Here is a 26,606-nt window from a genome sequence, read left to right as displayed (position 1 = left end):
TCCATAAACGGAAGTAGAAAACGGGGAAGACGGAAAACATGGCGATTCAAATGATATAGCCGTATTAAACGAGAATAAGTCTATTCAGTTTTGAAGCTCAATTAAATTAAAATTCATGGACAGATATACAACCCCTTCTTCAACTGAAGTGTGATTTCTAAAGACTATTTACCAATGAGTAATAAGGTCTAAAGTAAAATAGTAATACATTATGTTTCAGGAAAAAATCATAATCGGAATCCTCCCTTTTATAAGAATATCAACGTCACATTTTCAACTGCGAACTCAATTTTCTCTTTTAGTCCATAACCCGATAAAAAAAGCTTTGTGATACAAATATATCAGCGAAAATTTAACATTTGAATTTTCATTACAAATTTTATTCATTACTCTGTAAATTATTACTTTCTGATATGGTACAAAAACAAACCAAAAAATCGATTCGGATTGGCCCAAGATGCTTTCAAAATGTTTATATCATTTTAAAAAGCTCAATATTAGCTCCCTTTGGTGCAAAAAAGTTATTTTTTTGGCAATAAATTGAAATATCTTTTTTAACTCATCGGTGACTTGTATTTTTATTATTGTTTTTTTCAAATAAGCTGTACCTAAAATAAATAATTGTAAAATTTAAGCGATTTCTGTAATTTATTTCTTTTTTATTTCGATACTACCTCTATTTCTCCTATTAGTTCAACAGAAAAAATAGCATTAATAAAAATGCATGCTTTTTTCGGAGGCAGATTCTGAGCTTAAATGAACTGTAACCCCATTTTTTTATTTCATTTTTCTATTAGGTATATGATAAAGATCATTTACAAAAATATATAACGAAATTCTATATTTAAAAAAGATTGATTTATGCCCGCGAGCCCCCTTAAGTCGTAAATTTATAAACAGTTGAACAAAATGATTAAAAAAAGAGAGAAAATCGTCACCTGGTCCTTCATAAAGAGTAGAAATATGCTGACATTGACCATTTCGCCAAATAGTGTTTCGTGTTTTTCTTTAGTCAAATGAGAGGTTTGTATAGCTATAAAACCAAGTTTAAGCCATCATTCTGTACATAAGAAAATGCCTGTACCGAGAAAGAAATGTGACAGTTGTGGTCAATTCCTTTGATGTGTTTGAGTTTTTTTATTTTGCCATATGATTAGGGACTTTCCGTTTTGAATTTTCCTCGGAGTTCAGCATTTTTGTGATTTTACTTTTGACTGCAAATTTTCTAAGTTTAACTTTATTTTCTATTTACGAAATACTGTGCCCGATCAAACCGTTTGATCAGATTCCTAAATTGTGGAGACAGAGTCTTTGATACAGTCGCAGAATATTAATTATACGGGCACACAAAAATTGTAAATTGATCAAGTCAAATTGTATTCATATGAACCCAAAATTTTTACTTTTGACCTACAAAAACCAACAAAACAGAAATCCATCTTATAACTTTTATTTCATTTTTGAATAGTGTTCAATTGTCCATTACAAAGTCTGAATTTTAATATTTTTCTTTTTGCTTGACTTCAAGATTTCCTGTTGTGTGAAATACCGACTATTGGACCTATCGGTGGTAGTCAAGATTTAACACACCCTATCATTGTGTAAAACATAGTTAAATATTCAAAAATGGTTAGGAAAGTCATAAAATGAGCTGTAATACTGTTAATTTTGACATAGATATATTGGTTATTTATGCATCGTGGGTCCAGATGAGTTATGTACATATTTTCAATTTTATTTTATTTTTTGGCATTTTTCAAAGCTACTTATGTGGTTACCATAAATATAAAAAGTGTATGGTGATTTCTAAACTGGTTTCGAAAATACAGCACAGCAATTCTTGATGCATGTGGGTACAGAAAACTTAAAAAGAAAAGGAAATTCAAACAAAGTTCTGATTTTTTATTGTCTTTGACACTTTGGATGTTTTAAACATGGTAAACATGTTAACATTTAACAACCAAATGAGTCCAACCTCAAATTATTTTTTTTCCTGGAAACATTTCAAATCTAGATACATATCTTGTTTACAATTTTGCTAAATATGTATGGTAAATATGTCATAATGTTTTTTAAAGTGGATCATTTTAATAACATTAACGGTACCAATTTTTCTGCACCAGATGCGCATTTCGACAATACATGTCTCTTCAGTGATGCTCGTGGCCAAAATATGTAAAATCCAAAGCTTATATAAAAGATGAAGAGCTATAATCCAAAAGTTCCAAAAAGTATGGCCAAATCCGTGAAAGGAATCAGAGCTTTGCTTGAGGGAGATACATTCCTTAATTTATGATAATTTATAACATTTTGTAACAGCAAATCTAATAACACAAAATATCCGTATTTTCATGCCAGTACCGGAGTATGGCTACTGGGCTGGTGATACCCTCGGGGACTATCAGTCCACCAGCAGAGGCATCGACCCAGTGGTAGTAATAACATTAACGGTACCAATTTTTCTGCACCAGATGCGCATTTTGACAATACATGTCTCTTCAGTGATGCTCGTGGCCAAAATATGTAAAATCCAAATTTATATAAAAGATGAAGAGCTATAATCCAAAAGTTCCAAAAAGTATGGCCAAATCCGTAAAAGGAATCAGAGCTTTGCTTGAGGGAGATACATTCCTTAATTTATGATAATTTATAACATTTTGTAACAGCAAATTTAATAACACAAAAAATCCGTATTTAAGTTCTTTTTTCATTAGACGATGTACAACAATTTCTTTGAACACAAATGACATCAGAGTTGTATTTTATTTAGCATTGTTTGATAGAGACTGCGAGCAACCACACTTATTTTAGAATTTTGTCCTATTTGTACGAATTAATTTAGTAAGGCAATACTTTAAATTAGGACGACCATGGCGAGGAAGGATTTAATCCAGGTAAATGAGGGAAAAGGCCCGGAAATCCTTGATGTATAGAAATACTTCAGTGAACATTAAACTTCCATATGTAGTTGTAAGGCAGTATGGCATTTTGTAACTGTGCAGATAAGAACAAAAACGTACTTAGAGAACTTCATACATATACTGAACTCCGAGGAAAATTTAAAAAAAAAAAAAAAGTCCCTACCCAAAATGACAAATCAAAAGCTCAAACAAATAAAACGACTGGATAACAACTGTAATATTTCGGACTTGGTACCGTCATTTTCGTATGTAGAAAATGGTGGATTAAACTGGTAAAAGCTGGCCCTTCACCAAAAAGTGTAGTATTTTATATGGATTGTAAAAAGTAACTTGATTGATTCTTAGTCCAATAGTTGAACTGTTGATTTCAAAGGTTTCGATGTTTACTTTCTTTAAATTATTCATAAGCACTATATATTTCTGATTAAGTTTATTTATTGATAGAAACGTTGTAGTATAATGAACAGTGTATCAAACATCTTAACAACCTTTACCTACCAGAAAAGGTCATGACAGTTTGATTAAGAGCAAAGAAAAAATACAAGATGTAAGATGCAAATGCTTGATTGACCTCAGACATATGTGTATACAAGAGGACGTCTCATTCTCAGATATCTCACTTACTTATTTTCCTACCTCTAAATGTATATATTACGGATTATAAATGTGTCGAGGTTTGTGATTGGATAACAACACAGAGATGTCAGTATATATTCAGGAAACTGCCGGGGTATATACGACGTTTTTATCCCCAATTGGAACCTCAAAAACGTCATCATATCACCGGTTACTATGTGACGTAGTCGTAAGCTATCAGACTGTTAGAGGCTCAAATAGATATAAGAAGATGCGAATGAGTGCCATTGAGACAAGTTGAACTCTCCGTTCAAGTCACAATATGTAAAAGTAAACCATTATAGGTCAAACAGCGGTCTTCATACTTTATTTGGCCTTTTTAACTTTTTTTGGATTCGAGCGTCACTGATGAGTCTTTTGTAGACGAAACGTGCATCTGGCGTATATACTAAATTTAATCCTTGTATCTATGATGAGTTTATTTACAATCACTGGGTCGATGCCACTGCTGATGGAGGTTTATTTCCCCGAGGGTATCACAAGCCCAGTAGTCAGCACATTTTGTGCTGACATGAATTGTCATTGATATGGTTATATTTATAAATTTACTGTTTACAAATTTTTAAATTTTTTGAAATACTAAGGTTTTTCTACCTAAGACATAGATTACCTTAGCTGTATGTGGCATAACTTTTAGGAATTTTGGTCATCAATGCTCTTCAACTTCGTACTTTATTTGGCCTTTTTAACTTTTTTGGATTCGAGCGTCACTGATGAGTCTTTTGTAGACGAAACGTGCGTCTGGCGTATATACTAAATTTAGTCCTTTTACCAATATGAGTTTATTTACAACCACTGGGTCGATGCCAATGCTGCTGGAGATTTATTTCCCCGAGGGTATCACAAGCCCAGTAGTCAGCACTTTTTGTGCTGACATGAATTGTCATTGATATGGTTATATTCATAAATTTACTGTTTACAAATTTTTGAATTTTTTGAAATACTAAGGCTTTTCTACCTCAGGCATAGATTATCTTAGCTGTATTTGGCAAAACTTTTAGGAATTTTGGTCCTCAATGCTCTTCAACTTCGTACTTTATTAGGCCTTTTTTAATTTTTTGGGATTCGAGCGTCACTGATGAGTCTTTTGTAGACGAAACGTTCGTCTGGCGTATATACTAAATTTAGTCCTTATATCTATGATGAGTTTATTCTTCAGGTAGCCTTGACTCAATAGCAAGCTATAAAGGGCCAAAAAGTTACAAGTGTAAAACCATTCAAACAGAAAAGTCAACGATTTAATCTATATAAAAAAACGAGAAACGAGATCCACTTATGAACAACATCAACAAACGACCACTGAACATCAGTTTCCTGACTTAAGACAGATGCAAACAAATGGTTTAAAGGTTATACTAAGTACCAATCTACACCCTTGACCGAAAAAATAGTGTAACAAAATAAAACAAAATACATGTTAAACTGGACATACGAATATCTTAAAGTGGTACTGAAAAACTTGATGCAACGTTTCCTAATGGTTTCGGGGTACATGTACAAGCAAAGAAAAGAAAATAGAAACAACAGACGTAAAGTAATTATAAAAAAAACTCTCCCTGCTTGAAATTTGATATAAATCATGTTTGCTGATGTTGTAACATTTCAATTTGCAGAATATACAGTAGCTTGACGTCTATGTTTGAAACTTAGTATAAAAATAAGGAAATATGTTAATTTTTGTCAATAACACAACTACATCAATCAGAGAGGCAATATAGGGAGCAATGTTCCGTCTTCTACACCAGCTATTGAACTTTTTAAATTTGACAAAGTGATCTGTTCGAGTCTCAGAGCGCCATGAGGCTTTAAGTAATTTTCTAGTTTCTTTAGAAAACCCTTTCTCTTTAAAATGTTTGTCGATAAAAACCATGCAGTCAGATTGAATACTGCTGAATTTGAAAGAAAAAGGTTTGTTTTTTGTTAGTGTAATAGATACTCCCTGACTGTCAGACTCTTTGGATAATCGAGTATGTACTTGTGTACCAATGTATGCGTGGCCAATGTATAAGAATTAACTGACAATCGTCATGTGTTGTAGTATTTTTGGTATTAGACAAATCGGTGGGTATACATACGCATGTACATGTATGAAGTAACATGTAAACAAAAATATCAACGATGAAGCGATGAAACTATGTCACAATACCACGATTGAAAATTGCGTAATAAATGTCTTTGAACTAAGTAAAACCTCTAGACGATTTTCTGTTTATGATTTTTGCAATCGTTTAAGTATTTCTATTATATATTCATTGAGTATTTTGTTGTTTTCCCCGGACTTAAAAAAATTACATGGTGGCTGCCATTACAGGGGAGATAATACCCTGATTTTGATGTGTCTGTTGTTATTGTTATTGACGTTATTGATCTGCCCATAACAAAATTTTCTTTTGTTTACCACCATCTGAGGTGACCTTTTAGATGTTTTTAAAAAAGGAATTTTTGTGTGTCAATTTATTCCTAAATTTTGAAAATATACAAAGGAGGTTTTACTGAATTAGTCTCATATAGAGTCTTGCATTTGGAATTCGTTCTATGCATAAAGCCGTAATACACAATGTTTGCAGAAAATCTCTTGCTGTGGCTTGATTTTGGTTGTTAAAGATATGTTCTACTGCAGAAAGGAATTTTGACATCCTTTCTGATGTAGGACGAACTATTCATTATCTTAAACAATGTTAAAGTTTTCAGTTTCAAGAGAGTCCAATATCTCTCCAAACGGTTGTTACATTGTTGTTATCTCCAGTTCGTCATTGTTAAGAGCAGTGTTATATGGCACCAAACATAATTGACCTAATCAAATAACTTTCAACGTTAATCACTGATCCATGAAATGAGGTCAGGGTAAGGTGAACTCTGTCTGATAGACATGTAGACATTGCAAGCTAGGAATCAATATAACAAATATAGTTATCATATAGCTAATTATGAGTGATATCTATAAAACGGATGGTGGAAGAAGAGTTCTTGTAGATTTCTTTGCAAGTTTTAATGTTTGTTGGGATGCTGTCTCATGAAATTTACTCATTCATTTTTTCATTATTATTTTTTTTTTACAATAGATCTCATCCAAATGTAAGCACATTCTTTTACTAGTAAAGAATTTGTATAGATTTAAATATTAGCATATCAATTTGATTGATTTATAGTTGTTGCTTGCAAGTATTTCATACATTTTCAGGATGACAGATCAATTACAGAAGAAGTTCAAGACGCTCTTTTAACCTTCTTCAAAACGTTTAACACGAGTGCAGTAGGATTGGTAAAGTTAATGATAAATGTAGCAGCATATTTTCAAAGGTTTGCCATGTCAACATAAACAAAAAAACAGTGATTTATTTTATTTTGTTTTAATATCATCATGATATAAGTTCTGATTGTTTCTAGTGAATAAGCACCAAAAACAAAACAAAAACAACATAAAACTTAACAATGGAAAATAAAAACACACAAAATATAAATATCTACAATTAGGGAAATAATAAATGAAGAAAAACAAACTGACTTTGCTTAATCCTTGCTCCCAAAGCTAGAATATCTCAAACTAATAGATTGTAGTGTTAGTATTTTGTCTAAAAAGGGTAATCTTATGGCGATTTAGCCCTAAGAGGAACTCAGTAAATCCTTCTGTGATGGATCCAATATACAAAAGCTCATAAATTAAATAACAAAACTATCAGATAAAAATAAGCTTAGCAACCATGTGCAAGAAGAAGTCTCAATGTGCTACCTAACACTACAGGGAGATAACTCGGTAAAAATCAGCTGAACGTTTTAATCACGTTCTATTGTTAAGGAAATATTAAGCTTCTAGATGTTCAAAATTGGGTGTTGCCAAACAGCTATATATCCAAAGATATTTTTTAGAGATAGTTGTTGGTTCAATTCCAAATGTCAAAGTAATATAATATGTTCTCCAAATTTTATGAAAATTAAACGAGCCAATTTCTTTTTAGTCAAGGTGTTTGGTACCAACTTAAAAATAATTTGAATAAAATTCTCCTGAATTTGATAATTGTGTTTTGCATAGATAAAAAAGTTGACGGCAAAACAAATAAAGGGCTGCGCTTTAGCGCATGATACGCCCGTTGCTCTTTTAACTTGTCTTTTATTGGAAAATCCCCCCTTTTTTAAGCATAAAAATTCATAACACGGAAATGTAAAATCTGAAATTTATAAAAATTGAAAGGGAGCTTACATCAATAGATATAAACAAAACACCAAAGTTTCATGGACATTGGTGAAAGCATTTTTGAGTTATTGTCGGAAGTGTTAAAAATCCCCCTTTTTTATGAATTAAACCCTATAAATCCAAAACTTAAAATCTGTAATTAATAAAAATTGAAAGGGAGCTTACATCAATACATGTGAACAATTTACCAAATTTCATGGACATTGGTGAAAGCCTTTTTGAGTTATTGTCCGGAGTGTTGAAAATCCCCCCTTTTTATGAAAAAAGCCGCATAAATCCCAAACTTAAAATCTGAATTTTAAAAAAAAACGAAAGGGAGCTTACGTCAATAGACATAAACAATTCACTAAAGTTTCATGGACATTGGTGAAAGCCTTTTTGAGTTATTGTCCGAAGTGTTGAAAATCCCCCTTTTTATGAATAAAGCCCCATAAATCCAAAACTTAAAATCTGAAATTAAAAAAAAACGAAAGGGAGCTTACGTCAATAGATATAAACAATTCACCAAAGTTTCATGGAAATAGTGAAAGCGTTTTTGATTAATTGTCCGAAGTGTGGACGACGGGCGGACGGACGGACAACGGTATACCATAATACGTCCCGTCCCGGGCGTATAAAAAGCATGAAATATCCTCTACATAAAATATGAAATTGTGTAAAAAAAAATGAAGAAAATCTCCTGATTAGTGACATCCAACAAATTGTTTGGTATCATGTTGTACTGAAAATATCTGTTAAACAAAGATAAACATTTGTAATATATATATATATATATATATAAAAAAAAAATATAAATATGAAGAATTTTTTTTTTGTAATTGAAAAATTCAAGTAATGCATTCTCTCACACAATTACGAATCAATGCTAAATTGCAAATGTTTTTTCTAGCCATTCACTTTTTAGAAGTAAATATCTTGATCACTATGTCACTATGATTTTAGGCACAATTTTAAAATGCTGTTAATGCATTTATATATATAAAAAAAAGAACATCTTTGTACTTGCAAAATTCAAGAAAATAATCCTCTTATAAAACTACGAATTAACTGCAAATGATTTTAAAAATGATTGGACAGTGTAAATCTGCCTGTATGAAAGTTGACAACATTGTTCAAACAAATATTCTTTTTTTAAAGGTGTACTTAGGTGAGGTTTGGGAATTTGTGTCAGATGTTTTTGGATTTTTGTTTTTTTCCCTTAAATACAGGGTAAAATATTTTGCCCCATAACATCCATCATGCTTTCATATACATGAAAGATTTCATTAAGCAATTTTAGATTTCTTTTCTCTCAATTTGAGACCCTAATAATACATATGCAAATATAAGATATATGAGTCTGAGTCAGCCTTTTCCCGCCATTTTTTAAAATCAAAATATCTCGAATAGGAGCTCTATAACCTATCAATATTTTTAGCTTATTTTATTCCTTATCTCATTTTCTTCCAACTTAAATTATTTTAATTTCTTAATTGTTTTAATTTCACTTTAATTTTAATTTCTGGATTTTTTTTTTAATTTCACCTTAGTTCATCCTTAACAGTGACAAAGCCTTAATTAATACTTCATAATTATTGCATAGCAATATAATATTTCCAACAGAAAATAACCAAAAGTTAGCGTGCAATAAATTCCAATATTGCACTAGTGCAATAAATCTTCAAAATTCATAACGTCATCAACGACAAAATCTTAGTTTAAACCAATTTTTACTTTCAAATATTATATTGCTATACAATAAAAGGGTTATTGCATGAATATTGGGGAATATTGTCCCTTGTAGAACATATATTGCACTCGCAAGCTCGTGCAATATAAAATTCTACTCGGGACAATATTTCCCAATATTCATGCAATAACCCTTTAATCTTGAGCAAAGTAAACATGCTGAAAGTGTAAATATATGTACGATTTCTTGACAGTTTCTATGAAAAATATAAATACATTTAAGAATAATAATTCTACTCCAAACAGCCTTAAGTCAAGGAAGCAAGGACAAAAGAAAAAAACATAAAAAATGCCCAATTAAAAGAACTAGAATATAAATATATCTAAATATAGCACATCTTTAATTTACATATATTTAAATAGGCATACTTCATGTACAAAATAATTAGTATTTACAATTTTTATTAATTAATATTTTCTACCATACCATTTTAAAGCACTTATCAGGCTTTGATTACAAGGCATAGGTTTTGATATGAATGCAAATATCTAAATTAAAATTATTTTACAAATATGAAAGAAAACTCCTCTAATTCAAAACAAGAAACAAATAAAAAAAAAACTTGTAAAACTTCATATCTTCTCTTGTGAAAAAATAACAAATTCATAAATTTCCTCTTAAAATGTATCCAATTAAAATTTCACAGGTTTAATCCTACAAAAGGAGTACAATTTTGTCTGAATAACATATGAATAATTACTTTGTAACTTATATGCTACAAATGACTAATTAAAAATTCACAAAATTGTTGCAGTAAAACAATCCCTCAAGAGTACAAAAGCTTTAATAACTGATTATGGAAAGTTGCACATTGCAATATATCGTATATACATGTTGGTGTTCGTTTTACATAGACAGAATTCTAAAAAAAATATAAACATTTGTAAACCACTTTTAAAAAACAAGTATGTTGGTTGTTTGAATGGATGAGCCATTTTTGGAAAATCTTTCCTTTAATCAAACATCCATTTGAATAGAATTCCTCTCAGGAAGTATACATGTGACCTAGATGAATTCATTATTGTTCAAAAGAAAACCAGACTGCTATATATATATATTTACAAACAACACTGATATACAGTTGTATAAATAACAAATGCATATTGAAAAACTAGTACATAATTCTGTTTATAAACCACAGGACGCACTACGCTACAATTTTAATTTTGAATCTTTGGCAACTTTCGTCATTTATCTTCAAATCAAACAAAAATATGAACAGATTTTTGTCTGTATGGCCATCCGATAAAATAAATGTTTTGAAGTAACTACGCCACATTAAATTTGTAAAAATAATAATCCAACAATGGGTTGTCTGATTTGTTAGAAAATTTCAGGGCAGATAGATCCTGGCCTGATACATGTATAGTTTAACCGATTTAAGATTAGCTCTCAATGCTTTGGTTTCAGAGATTTAAGCCAAAATCTACATTATATCCTATCTTCTATTTTTAGCCTCAGCTGCCATCTTGGTTGCCGGATGGGATCATTGACACATTTTATAAACTAGATACGTGTATCTTAATGATGATTATTGCCAAGTTTGGTTAAATTTAGGCAAGTAGTTTCAGAGAAGATTTATGTAAAAGATTAACGAAAAATTGTGAAAAATATACTTTTTTAAAGGGCAATGGTAAACACATCCACATCATTTTGCAAAAGTCTAAATGTATTACAAACATGACAAAAGCTAGTTTTAACCTATTTTGTATTTGCTTCAATATGCAAAGGGGTGATACACTATGCAAGATAATTAAAATTTGGTAGCTTTTTATACACTCAGTGTGACTTAAATGGAGAATTGTCTCATTGGCATTCACACCATATCTTCTTATTTATATTATAAAGTAAAACATCTATACTGTGCATCAGATCTTATACATTTTATATGTATAAGAGAGTTTAGATAGATCGGAATTTTAATCATATTGCTAACTTATAAAGTCTTCTCTTAATTTTTTTACACAATGAGTGTAGAAAGTGATAAATTGACGTAGAATTAGAGAAATATATATACGAATTGTCACGCATATGTCTATGTAAATAACAAGCTTGACCTGAACACTTAATCTTGTTAACGCATTACCACGTACATTAAAGAGGAACGAAAGATACCAGAGTGATAGTCAAACTCATAAATCGAAAATAAACTGACAACGCTAGTCCTAAAAGTGAAAAAGACAGACAGACAAACAATAGTACACATGCCGCAACATAGAAAACTTAAGAATAAACAACACGAACCCCACCAAAAACTAGGGGTGATCTCAGGTTCTCCGGAAGGGTAAGCAGATCCTGCTCCACATGTGGCACGCGTCGTGTTGCTTATGTGATTACAAATCCGGTAAATAGTCTAATTCGGTAGGTCACATTCATGAAAAGGATGAGGGAATTTTAGTTAGGAACATATCCGATATCATTTGTGAAACGTTTATTCCATAACGATCAACCAACTCGTGATGGCGTCCGTAAAGTTTACGAAGTGATGATTTCAACTTCACCATTTGGAACTCTTGGTTTAATAGCTTCCTTTCGAGCAGTAGCCTTCTTTCAATAAAAGCATGATAGAAAATGCAAGCACGGGAATATCGTATCAATTGGAAGACATAAACACCGTAAGCAGCTGCTGCTGGAATGTTGCTTCTTAGAAATGGAAAGTTAACAATTGAAAGGCTGAAATCATCTCTTTTGCCGTAAAGTTTTGTTTTTAATCAAACATCTTAGGCAATTTCTAGATGAAATCAAAATATAAGGCCGACTTAACTGTATATGTTGTATCCTTTATCTCTAGTTCAATGGGATAGATGCGTTTAACATAGTCACCAAATTTTGAATTATTTACACTCATGCGGCTAATCACCTGTATGTGTTCTTATGGATCTCTATAAATTACTATGCTGATTTAACCGTTGATCAAATAAATCACACTTGTGAGATTTCGGATCTATATGTATAGTCATATAGCTCGGTATAGAAGCATGCAGACTAAACCCTTTATACATCACAGTCGTGTGGTTTGTCATCGGTATGTTTTTTCATGTGACTTTGTAAATAACGACGACGACTGAACCGTTCACCACATACATGACAGTCATGAGGCTTTTTGTCTCTATGTGTTCTCATGTGTCTCCCAACATTCCCTGATAGTTGAATGGGCGGCCTATTACATACGGGTCTTCGCTGTGGTGACAAAAGTTTATGAATTGAAACTTTTTCTTGGTTTTATAAAATTCAAAAAATAATTAATTTTTCTTCTCAATTATAGTTAAACATCGATAGTAGTTTAAACTTAAAGATATTCCCTATTACAGAGGAAAATTGTACTAAAAAACCGTGTGATCACATTAAACCCTTTATACTTCACAGTCGTGTGGTTTGTCATCGGTATGTGTTCTCATGTGCCTCTGTAAACTGCTATGCCGATTAAACCGTTGATCACATAAATCACACTCGTGAGGTTTATCACCTGAATGTATAGTCATATGTCTCTTTAAAGTAGTTTGCTGACTAAACTGTTAATCGAATTCATCACAAACATGAGTTTTGTCTCCAGTATGCTTTTTCATGTGTTTAATTAAGATACTACCTTGGGAAAATTCTGTATCACAAGCATCACATTTATAAGGGTTTTTCACAAATATGTGATTTCATGTGTTTCTGTAAATGACCACGCTGATTAAACCGTCTGTCACATAAATCACACTCATGAGGTTTATCACCTGTATGTATAGGCATGTGTGTCTTTAAAGAACGTTGTACACTAAACCCTTTACCACATACAGTACAAATGTAGAGTTTCCCACTGGTATGTATTTTCATGTGACTTTGTAAAAAACGAAACTGACTGAAATGTTCACCACATACATGACAGTCATGAGATTTATCATCTGTATGTGTTCTCATGTGCCTCTGTAAACTGCTATACTGATTAAACAGTTGATCACATAAATCACACTTATGAAGTTTATCACCTGTATGTAAACGCATATGGCTCTTTAAAGTAGCATACAGACTAAATCGTTTACCACATAAATCACATGCAAGAGGTTTATCACCTGTATGTTTTCTCATGTGATTTTGTAAATAACGAGGACGACTGAACTGTTCACCACATACATCACAGACATGAGGTTTTTTGTCTGCATGTGTTCTCATGTGACTCTGTAAAGTACTATACTGATTAAACCGTCGATCACATAAATCACACTTATGAGGTTTATCACCTGTATGTATACGCATATGTCTCTTTAAATTAGCATGCTGGCTAAACCGTTTACCACATAAATCACAGGCATGAGGTTTATCGCCTGTATGTGTTCTCATGTGACTCTGTAAATTACTGTACTGCTTAAATCTTTTATCACAAAAATCACATTTTCGAAGTTTATCACTTGAATGTATTATCATGTGTCTCTTTAAATTACCAAGCTGACTAAACTGGTTACCGCTGTCATCACAAACATTATTTCCAGTATGCTTTTTCATGTGTTTAATTAAGATACTACCTTGGGAAAATTCTTTATCACAAACATCACATTTATAAGGTTTTTCACAAATATGTGTTTTCATGTGTCTCTGTAAATGACCACGCTGATTAAACCGTCTGTCACATAAATCACACTTATGAGGTTTATCACCTGTGTGTATAGTCAGGTGTGTCTTCAAATAACTATGCTTACTAAACCGTTTACCACATACATCACACTTATGAAATTTATCACTTGTATGCAAACGCATATGTCTCTGTAAAGTATCTGGCAGTCTAAACCCTTTACCACATATATTACAGTCGTGAGTTTTTTCGACAGTATGTATTCTCATGTGACTTTCTAAATAACGAGACTGGCTGAACCATTCACCACATAAATCACAGTCATGACGTTTTTTGTCTGTATGTGTTCTCATGTGACTCTGTAAAGTACTATACTGATTAAACCGTCGATCACATACATCACACGTATGAGGTTTATCACCTGTATGTATTAACATGTGTCTTTTTAAATTACCAGGCTGACTAAAACGTTTATCACATAAATCACAGGCATGTGGTTTATCTCCAGTATGTGTTCTCTTGTGTACTTTAAGTTTACTACCAGTCAAAAATTCTTTACTGCAAACATCACATTTATGAGATTTTTCACCAGTATGTGTTCTCAAATGTGTCTTTAAGTCACTGCTTTGAGTAAGTTCTTTAGGACAAACGTCACTTTTAACGTCATTACCAGCTTCTGTTCTTATGTTTCTCTGATGAATACCACTGGCTGTTACTAAATCCTCTACCTCATACATCCTACTAATAAGGCTTATCACCAGTGAGTTCTTGTACGATTCTGTAAAGAACAAAAAAAATCAAAGATTAAAATATCTTTGTTGCCATTCTCTGCATTTCTGCATCTGCATGTTTGTATAATTATAGTCACATGACATTTTTTCCGATTATCTCCCTTAGTTTGTGACGCGACTCCTAGACGTCGTCAAAGTTATCGCCATTACAACCGTGAACCAGATGCTCCGCAGGGCGCAGCTTTATACGACCGCAGAGGTTGAACCCTGAACGGTTGGGGCAAGTATGGACACAACATTCAAGCTGGATACAGCTCTAAATTTGGATTGAGTTTAAATAGTTGACACAGCATAGGTTTCTGAAACAGAATGTATGTGGTCTAATGAACTTAATTTTTTTGTTTTGCCTTTGAGCAATTCACTATGCTGTTGAATATTAATCCTCTCAAAAAAATGTTTGAAGAAATTTTCTTTTTATTTATGAAATCTGAAATGAGAAAAATGTAACCCCCCCCCCCCCCACCCCCCATTTTTTTTCACATCCCCCTTTCCCTTTTTCCAAAACTGATCTCAATTCAAATTTCTAATGGAGTTTGCAACAATAACTACTCATTTAAATACATCATAAAATATTAAAATGTAACAAAAGGTGCTTGTTATCACTGAATGGTAAAGATTGTTTTAATTTATCAGTTGGTAGTAAAAGTGAATATACAGTGTATATTGTACAATGATTTAAGTTGACTCAACTACTATTCTGGACAAAGAAAGATAACTCCAATCAATTGAAAATTTCTTGCTATTGCACAATATTGTGCAATTAGATATTTCTGGCTATTGCGCAATACTGTGCAATTGAAAATATTTGCTATTGCACAATACTGTGCAATTGAAGATTTCTTGCTATTGCGCAATACTGAGCAATTGAAAATTTCTTGCTATTGCACAATACTGTGCAATTGACGATTTCTTGCTATTGCTGAATACTATGCAATTGAAAATTTCTTGCTATTGCACAATACTTAATATAATAATTTTGAATCCTGATTTGAACCAACTTGAAAACTGGGCCCATAAACAAAAATCTAAGTACATGTTTAGATTCAGCATATCAAAAAAGCCCAAGAATTCAATTTTTGTTAAAATCAAATTTAGTTTAATTTTGGACCCTTTGGACTTTAATGTAGACCAATTTGAAAACGGGACCAAAAATTAAGAATCTACATACACAGTTAGATTTAGCATATCAAAGAACCCCACTTATTCAATTTTTGATGAAATCAAACAAAGTTCAATTTTGGACCCTTTGGGCCCCTTATTCCTAAACTGTTGGGACCAAAACTTCCAAAATCAAACCCAACCTTCCTTTTATGGTCATTAACCTTGTGTTTAAATTTCATAGATTTCTATTTACTTATACTTATGTTATGGTGCGAAAACCAAGAATAATGCTTATTTGGGCCCCTTTTTGGCCCCTTATTCCTAAACTGTTGGGACCTCAACTCCCAAAATCAATCCCCACCTTCCTTTTGTGGTCATAAACCTTGTGTTTAAATTTCACTGATTTCTATTTTCTTATACTAAAGTTATTGTGCGAAAACCAAGAATAATGCTTATTTGGGCCCTTTTTGGCCCCTAATTCCTAAACTGTTGGAACCAAAACTCCCAAAATCAATCCCAACCTTTCTTTTGTGGTCATAAACCTTGTGTTTAAATTTCATAGATTTCTATTTACTTATACTTATGTTATGGTGCGAAAACCAAGAATAATGCTTATTTGGGCCCCTTTTTGGCCCCTCATTCCTAAACTGTTGGGACCTCAACTCCCAAAATCAATCCCCACCTTTCTTTTGTGGTCATAAACCTTGTGTTTAAATTTCACTGATTTCTTTTTTCTTATACTAAAGTTATTGTGCGAAAACCAAGAATAATGCTTATTTGGGCCCTTTTTTGGCCCCTAATTCCTAAACTGTTGGAACCAAAACTCCCAAAATCAATCCCAACCTTTCTTTTGTGGTCATAAACCTTGTGTCAAAATTTCATAGATTTCTATTCACTTAAACTAAAGTTATAGTGCGAAAACCAAGAAAATGCTTATTTGGGCCCTTTTTGGCCCCTAATTCCTAAAATGTTGGGACCAAAACTCCCAACATCAATCCCAACCTTCCTTTTGTGGTCATAAACCTTGTGTCAAAATTTCATCGATTTCTATTCACTTTTACTAAAGTTAGAGTGCGAAAACTAAAAGTATTCGGACGACGACGACGCAAGACGACGCAAGACGACGACGACGCCAACGTGATAGCAATATACGACGAAAAATTAAAATGTTTGCGGTCGTATAAAAAATATGAAGGACGTACAACACAATTCATGGTCCCATTGCTTTCTATGTTAAATCCCTCAATTCTAGGAACTTCTGATATACAAAACAACAGGTACCTCAGATCTGGCAAACCAGCAAAATGTACCCTCTTTTTAAAATTTGGTGCAATAAAATTATTTTTTAAATATCCAAAATTATCAGTCAAAAAGTGTTCTACAATGATCACCAGTCATTCAGTTTTCATTAAATACAAAAATACATAAATATTCTACATATTTAGAAAGGTACACTCATGCAAAGGAACTATTTTGTTTTAAATATATACTTCTTTCTGATAAATTCTTACTGGTCGGGCCCGAATTAGTGGTGATACACCTATAACAGAACTAAGCTCGCTATATTGACTCCAACGTTACTTTATTTCGTTCTATGATCTATTTCAAGCAGTATGAAAAACATATAAAGCTTTAGTTCCAATACTATTTTACTAATTTCAAGCTCAAATTGGACTGGTAGTAACGTATGTGTTATTCAGAGAAAACTGCATATGGATATTACAAATGGCCAATATACTTTTTTTTTCTCATTATCATTGTTCTATTTATTAAGTTCCATTAGGAAAGCAATGTGCTTATTAATATTCAAGTTTTTACCAGAGTTTGTTCATTCATTAAAAATTTATTAGTCTAAACCTAAGACATAATTCAGAATATTGTTCCCCTCCCCCTTTTTTCTTCAAATTGGAAAAGGGACAGTTTTGGTATGAACCATACTTCTGTGATACGTACAACATAGATTATAAAGATCAATTTATATATATCCCTCAGCTAGATAACTTACTTGCTAAATTTGTTCAAAATTGCATGTACAGTGCAGGGATGGGGTACTTGAAAATGTTATGGTAATTAACAGAAGCGGATTAAGGAGGGGTCAGGGGGCCGCCCCCCTTTTGAGAATCAAAGAGCAGATTGCTCTGAAGGATACGATTGCCATTGTTTTCATTGATACATGTATTAGTATTACTTTTAAAAAATAATGCAACTGCACGTGTAAATGCTCGTAAAATGTAATGTACGTAATCTGAATAGTTATTCAACTTTAAAAATAGCCAATCTTCGATACAAATGTATGAATAATGTACTTATTGTGTTTTATTTTTGTACTATCAATTCCAAGTTGACTTTCCACAGCAGTCACTGAGAGCAGAGACATACATGTGTATATATGTCTCTGCTGAGAGTGAGAGAAGGTATTTCACTTTGTACCTTATCACTTATTTTCCTACGTGAATTCTAGCTGGAACCCCATAACTCTTTAAATATTTAATTTCCTTTGGGTCAGTGGACTCCTTTCTGTACACATTCCTCTCTTTAAATTGCTATTGGTTTTAATATAATACGACGTCTATCAACAGAAGAGTTAATTTGTCTCGACGTATCGTCGTTTGACGCAAGTTACTTATGGAAGGGAGACAACTCGAAGCCATAACATGGAGGACTCAATGTTGGCTGAAGGGGTGTTCTAGTTACACCTTTATGTTGTGGACTACATTTATTTTAATTTAAATGATGCATATGATTTAAAATTATGCAACAACAATAACCGTCAATAGCAGACAGACATAGAAAGGAGCTCGCGAGTTCAAATTAAATTCAATGGAGTGGGGAATCCAGAGCAACCATTCAATCTGATACCCCTTCAAGTCAAGAAAACTATACGCATGCGCAGTTACCTAAACAAACCCTAGACTTGTGATTTATAGCAAGGACGTATATTAAATGTTAATTAAACGACCTAAAAAAAACACCAACATTCGCAAGGGCTGTATAGCCAGTCAAGGTCGTTAAAAACTTCCATTTGTTATAAAACATTCGAATTTTTTAATACATATTTTTAATGGTAGGAGAAATTCCTGATGATTGACAACGCTAGAACTTTTGAAACGTAGACTTGAAATATAGTAGAAACATAACAATGCACAATATAGTAGAAATATAACAATGTACAAACAACTTAGAATAGAGTCTCGTGATGTCCCTCACTGAATTTTTGTCTCTTTGGTATTTTTTTTTCTCAAAAAATCTGCCTAAGGGAGCTACCATTTGATTTTTATGGGGGGGCTAGGATGAAAAATTTTGTTCTGCTTTTTTTTTTAGTTGTAATCTCTGTCCTGCCTTTTTATTTTTTACTCTATTCGGTCCTGCCTTTTTTTTACTAGTTTATCCTGACTTTTTTTACACAAATTGTCATCCTGCCTTTTTTTTTTAACAAGTTTCTCATCCTGCCTTTTTTTTTTACTCAAAACTCCTGTCCTGCCTATTTTTTTCAAATTTCATCCTAGCCCCCCATAAAAATCAAATGGTAGCTCCCTAAAGTTTAACGCCTTTTGTTCAATGGCGTAAAATTCGTAAATTTTCAATCAATTAAAAACAGTGCTAAATTACAAGAGAAATTAAACTCGCATTCTGTCTGTCGTATGTTTATGCAGTTCGATAACTTTCTTTGCAGATACTCTTTAAACAGCTGAGTCATAGTATTCATCATGACAAAAAAGTCATTCGACTGTTGTTATGTATGTATGTTCCGTATCTCCCTCCTTTAATAGTAGGAGCACCACCATGGGTTATGGAATGTTATGACACAACATAGAAAACTAGAGTAAACAACATATTAACCCCACAAAAAAATGAGTGTGATCTCAGGTGCTCAGGAAGGGTAGGCAAAAAGTAAAAACACAAAAATACTGAACACTCAGAGGAAAATTCAAAAAGGAAAATCAAAAATCAAAAGGCAAAATCAAAAGTCCAAACACATCAAACGAATGGATACATTGTAACAACTGTCATAATCCTGACTTGGTACAGGCATTCTCTAATGTAGAAAATGGTGGATTGAACCTGGTTTTATAGCTACATGTAGCTAAACCTCTCACTTGTATGACAGTCGCATCAAATTCAACTGTTACTCTCTATCAATGAAATAATTAGGCAGTGGCTATAAGGAGAAGAATAGTTGTGATTTGAGGCCAGACGCACGAAAATAATTGAATTTAACTGAAAACAAAAACAAATATCGGAATTTGGAAAAAGGGAGAGGGCTTTTGATACCTTTTATGAAATTCTCCAAACATAATATCTTTTACAAAAATTCATCCTACAACAGTTCACAAGCTGTATATGCCCGCGATTTCGCGGGTGTGTTCTAGTAAACTATTTATTTATATGAACATCTTCAATATTTTTTTATTGTACTGTATTTTTAATGCTTGATATTGTGATAAAATGATTTTAAATTATTATTAAGCTTTTTTATTCTCTACAAACATGACTAATCACATCAATGAACAATTTTATTCAGTGCCGGCTAAATAGCAAATTTGCTATTTTGCCGGTGCCGGTCAAATAGCAAATTTGCTATTTAGCCGGTGCCGGTCAAATAGCCACTGCCAAATAATTATAGGAAATACAAGCCCGGGAATATCGTAACAATTATGAGATATTATACTCCGTTTGTCGACGCTACTGGAATGTTGCTACATAGAAATGAAAAGTTCACAATATGTAAGCTGAAATTCTCTCTTTGGTCGTAAAGTCATCAAATTTTGAATTATTTAGTGAGAGAACATCATCTATATACATGATATAGAAGAAAGTCAAGTTAAAGGATAATTCTAACTTCTTTCAAAAGAAGTGCCTGCATGTATGAAGTCAGCCTCATAAGAATAAAGGAACAAGTCGGAACAATTGATTAAAATAGGAATGCCGCGTTTGGTGTAAAACACGTCCTCCAAAAATAACAAAGATGTTGTCAATCAAAAAATCTAGCATCTTGATAAGGGGACGACCATTTGATATTCTGAGGGGGGAGGAGGATTTTGAAATAATCACAAAAATAAATGGTTTGTTCTGTGGTAGTTTGAAAATAAATTACCTGACTTGCAATGTATTTAAAATAAATAACTCAGCAGGTCTAATATAAAGTATGAGATGGCACCAGATTCTTCATAAATTCATCTTTCTCCCCCAAATAAATCGTTCAACACTTCCCAAATTTTTTAGTGACAAAAGAATAAATATTATTCAAATATACTTGAAATGTCTGAAAATTGGGGTTTCATTTAACTTGAGATATATTGTCTCAGGAAACCTTACCTCACTTTTATTTTAACAGGGCCGTAACTACATGTAGGAAATATCAAAACCAAACGCTTGTCTCCATATCAAATTGTGTTCACGGCCTTGCAAGAAGAAATTCTGTTTTCCCTCAGACTTATAGCCCTGATTTTTTCGGGATCAATGTTTCTTATTTATTTGTCTTTTGTTCATTAATTGCCCTTCTGTATTCTGTTAGTGTTGCATTCCTTTTGTAATCTAGTAATTTTGTTATGAACTTGATCTTGAGTTTACAAAAAAAACAGCAGCCACTGACTTAACTATGTGAATTCCATTTTTGCTTTATCATGCACATTGGTTTTTTGATGCTGTCCCTAGAAATTTCAGTCTTACACCTTTGCTTTGAGGCCAAAAAAAATATTGTCAAAAAATTATTAAAACAAAACTTCGTTTTCAGATAATGAAAGGGTCATCCATCGGAATACCCAGAAAGCATCATTTTGCATCATTTGTTCTATAGCTTCTTGGGCCTTCAGTGGCTCCAAAACCCTTCAAAAAAAAATTTGCCTCGCTCCACTCGGCGTAGTATGTTTGACAATACATTCAAAAGTGCCTAGTTACAATGTATAACAAAACTTTAATACTATGTATGTATGCAATACATGTATTCGCTCGTGTATGTAACAATGTTTTAGATTTTAACGAGAGAAATTTATGTATTACTGAAAAATTATTACACCAGGGTTTTCGATATCACAAACTAGTCAAAACATTTACTAAATTTTATCATCGGTATAAGGACATCATTCGTAAATATAGCTCAACATGCAGACTTCTTATACGTTCAGGTATTTCACATCCAATATTTTATGGAAATATTCTTTATAAAGCACAATGTCAGTATTCACCTCAGAAACTAACAAAACCTTTAAATAGACTTATTAAGAAGGGATATAGTTACTATACTGTTGTCAAGTCATTAAAGACCAGTGATATTGTTGGCTTTTTTTCAAAACTACCTCAGACTACCCTTTTTTATTGGGAAAATAGGTGTCATTTTTATCAAATTGGGAAATTAATAATTAACCATCAATATGACTGGAACTTCAATTTGCAGACCCCCTTTCAAGAGGTAAACCCTCATTTGAAATAAGACCCCTTATTGTCAGTGAAGATACATAAATAGACCCTCAAATCTGCACATATAGTCATTTTAGGCATAAAAAATGTTCAAATGAGTGTTTTTCAGTTTGCATTCACGCACAATTACTACTGAGGCTGCACTGTTTGGGAAAAAAGTTTTCCTTTTTGGAATAATTTTAAGCCATTTTTTTTTCAAATTGGGATTCTTCTCCAGGGGAAAAAGCCTTTATTCTCCAGTAATTTAAGGCAAACAATATCACCAAAGATTGCAAATTTTGGCGTTAGTATTGATTCACTTATAGGGTCTTTACATCAGAACTAAACACACTTATTATTATTAAACCAGTTGTTGGCATGACACGGGTTATGTTCTTCTCATATATGTTATGATGGTATGATACTAAACCCCTAACGGGGAGGATTGTGCCTGATATTCATATGATGAAGACATAATTTTTCAATCAGTTTAATTGAAGTCTGGAGCTGGCATGTCAGTCAACTGCTAGTAGTCTGATGTTATTTATGTACTATTGACTATTGTCATTTTGTTTATTTTCTTTGGTTACATCTTCTGACATCAGACTCGAACTTCTCTTGAACTGAATTTTAATGTGCATATTGTTATGTGTTTACTTTTCTGCATTGGCTAGAGGTATAGGGGAGGGTTGAGATCTCACAAACATGTTTAACCCCGCCGCATTTTTGCGCCTGTCCCAAGTCAGGAGCCTCTGGCCTTTGTTAGTCTTGTATTATTTTAACTTTTAGTTTCTTGTGTACAATTTGGTGTTTAGTATGGTGTTCATTACCTCTGAACTAGTATATATTTGTTTAGGGGCCAGCTGAAGGACGCCTCAGGGTGCAAAAATTTCTCGTTGCATTGAAGACCTGTTGGTGACCTTCTGCTGTTGTCTGCTCTATGGTCGGGTTGTTGTCTCTTTGACACATTCCCTATTTCCATTCTCAATTTTATATGCAGTTGGGAATTTAAAAAATTCATTTCTGCAGAGAGGATGGTTAATCTAATTAAATGGTACATAAGGCAGCAACCATTTGATTTTCTGGGGGGGGCTATGGTTTTTTTTGGAAAAAAAAGTTTGTTTCCAGTTTTTGGAGAAAAAAATAATTTGTTTTTGATTCTGAGAAAAAAAAATTGTTTGTTTCACCCTCAGCTGCCATTATATGTAATGCTAAAATTGAAAGAAAAAAATTGTTTTCGACTTGTCGCGAAAAAAATAGATTGTTTTTCGCCGCAGGCGAAAAAAAAAGTTTGCACAGAAAAAAAAACCATAGCCCCCCCCAGAAAATCAAATGGTTGCTGCCTAATGAATTGACTATACTATACATGTACATGTATGTATCATTTATAATAAACAAATCATTTAAAAATTGTATGTTTTCGAATATCATGAATATCAAAAATATAGTTGTGGAAATGAATAATCAGTCCCTTACTTTAAAGAAAATGATTAATCTGTCCTCTTAGTTTACAAAAATAAATAACCAATCAAAAACAAATCCTCGTCGTTGGTTCATAAGTTTTCTCATTTCTCGTTTTTTTTTATATAGATTTTACTGTTGATTCTCATGTTTGAATTGTTTCACCTTAGGCCAAATAAAAAAGTATGTGTGGTTCCAGTTACATCTGAAAAAAAGTTAGGGTAGGTAGGTAGGAATTTTTTTATTTTATGGTGGGTTTTTTTTTTTTTACATTGAGTCTATGGGAGCAACATTCTGACTTTACAGTGCATGAAAAATGACAATAAAATCTTTAAGGTAGGCTATTTTTAAGCCAAAAAGTAGGGTTACTGGAAACCACACATATATTTTTATTTGGCCTTAGTCGTTATGGGGTTCTGTATAGCTTGCTGTTTGATGTGAGACAAGGCTCCTATTGAAGACCATAATTTTACCTATAACTGTTATCTTTTTTACACATTGTGACTTGAATTGAGAGTTCAATTTGTCTCATTGACACTCATACCTCATGGGGCCCTTTTTTTGGGCTAAAAACATAAAATAAATTAATATGTACTTTTTTTAAAAAACGTTCCTGGCGTGGGTCATATTTTGTAGTTGCTGTAAAGGTGTATATAGGGTTGGACATTTTCGATGCTGTATTCTCCCTATTTTTTGTCTATCATATAAGAACATTCCGGTCAGACATTAAAACCCCTGCCACAAAAAAATAGACCCGTTTTATTCATCATGTTCATTTAATGCCATACAATTCTGTTGGAAATATTCATTTCTAATAGCAAAAAGGACAAGATTTTTGTTTTCAATCCAGATACGGTCAGAATTTTTAAAAGGCCACACCCAGCAGGCAGGTTGCAGTCTGATCTTGAAAAAAGTATTCCTTATATCAGTTCGGCGAAACAGACATTCCGGTCAGACATTACGGCAAAAATCAGAGTCAATTTTTTTTCTCTCAAATATCTAAGACTGTCTCCTTAAATTCATTGGTTCTTACTTACGACTTTAAATCTATCTAGAGCTTAAAATGACTGCCCAAGGGATCATTATTCAGCTATGTTATTTTAAAATAGACTGGGGCGTTTGGGGTTTTTCGTAGTTAGACATGTTAGATGACTCCTTTGCTGTGGAGTGAGAGTCTATAGAGTATTACTTTCTGTTTGTTGGTACAGTGAAATAGAAGTCAATACTTTGTTGCTATGAAGGTGTCATGATTGTCATCCTCACTCAGCCTAAGCATTGTGTTACTGTTATTTGACAGAGCGACGCACTGGTCAACTCCACCGTAGCGAATCACATGACTTTTGATAATCAGTAAATTTCAGCAAAATATATCTTTCTTAGTAAAGAATTGTCGCATAAAAATTAAATACTAGAGTACTAAGGTACACAGGAAATGGCAAAGTCTGATTAATCATTTTACCAACAAAAAACAAAAAAAAAGTCCGAGCAAAGGGGGGGGGCGTACGTCCTCTACGCCCCCCTCTGGATCCACCACTGCTGGTTTATCATTTGAGATTTTGGGGCCTTTTATACCGGGCTATTTATGAGGTATGAGTTTTACTCATTGTTGAAGTCCAGTTGCCTTTAATTTCTTACGGGATGCATCTAGATACTTTAAAAATTTGATGTTTAGAGGATAGTTGTCTCATAATATCTGGCAATCATAAATATACAATTATGACCCTTTGAAAAGGTGAATATCCAAAATTGTCAACACGAGAAGGTTATTTCAATGAGGGCGCAGCCCGAAGTGAAATAACTTTTTTAAGGGTTGACAATTTTGGATATATTCATAGATTCTAAGGGGCCACAATTGTTAATTATTATACCGAACTAACAGTGGAAGCCCAAGGGCATTTGGAACGCTTACAGTAAATACTATATAATTTTTTACATGACAAACAAATGACGTTTGAAAATACTGCATTTGTGTTTTAGAATTTCTCAAATATACAACAAAGGTAGAATCTTTTTGTAAAATATTGATGGCCCTGAAAAGGACCGTTACTCTATGAGAAACATCATTGTCTACTGGCACTTTGTATTCACTTCCAAAGCCTTATTTCCTCGTCTCTCGATGGGCTGTCAGTGTAACGCTGATATTTTGTTTATTTACGTCTGTGAGTGTGATGTCAATTCATGGGAGGTAATCGAGTGTAAATCTAGACACTCAAAAGGTTATTCGCTGTAGAATAATAGGGTTATTCACCGCTGGTGTAAATCATAAGGGTTATTCGTCCTCCCTTGCAATTAAATGAAAATTAACTGGATTATTCTATGTCACGTGATATTAGGTGTTATCTAATACAATTTGTATGTAATATATGTAAGATATAATAATACATGTTATTTACCTCAAAATAGCAAATTTCAGTCTGGACAAGTAGATACTGACTTCTTAGTTTTCACCTGTAGAACCGTATTAATTATAGTCTACCCAGATATTTGTCACTCCAGTTTGTAAACAAATAAGATAAATCACTGTTTTCTCATTAACTTATTAGTCGAGGGAAAGAGACCAACTTTATCTTCTTCTTCTGTATGTATATACTGTATCTCCCTCCTTTAGTATGAGCACCACTACGGGTTAGGGTGTAATAAGAAGACCCACAGTATCGGTACAGATTTATGTGAGCATTTACCTATTCAGTTTCAAAGCCTGGTCGTGACAGCTCACACTACCAGGAAGTTAACCTTCCCCCAAAAAATACAATTGTAACGCAAAAATTCGGGGGACCTTCCCGGTGGTGTTGTCGACGGCCGGTAGTTCGTGACCCGAGAAGATCCT

At 32.9% G+C, this 26,606-nt stretch overlaps 1 protein-coding gene across 1 annotated transcript; it reads right to left on the bottom strand.

The window, feature by feature from the left end:
* Positions 1–9,734: 9,734 nt before the first annotated feature.
* LOC143058001 (uncharacterized) lies at positions 9,735–26,397 on the bottom strand. Its single transcript, XM_076231463.1, has 2 exons — positions 26,173–26,397; positions 9,735–14,808 (listed from the first exon to the last, which is right to left on the bottom strand). Exon 2 carries the CDS (start codon positions 14,765–14,767, stop codon positions 13,097–13,099), a length of 1,671 nt encoding a protein of 556 aa, XP_076087578.1. The 5' UTR covers positions 14,768–14,808; positions 26,173–26,397; the 3' UTR covers positions 9,735–13,096.
* Between the last annotated feature and the right edge of the window lie 209 nt (positions 26,398–26,606).

Source organism: Mytilus galloprovincialis, chromosome 14 (genome assembly GCF_965363235.1).
Source record: "Mytilus galloprovincialis chromosome 14, xbMytGall1.hap1.1, whole genome shotgun sequence".
NCBI classification, from domain to species: domain Eukaryota; kingdom Metazoa; phylum Mollusca; class Bivalvia; order Mytilida; family Mytilidae; genus Mytilus; species Mytilus galloprovincialis.
This window is presented reverse-complemented; position numbering and strand designations above follow the sequence as displayed.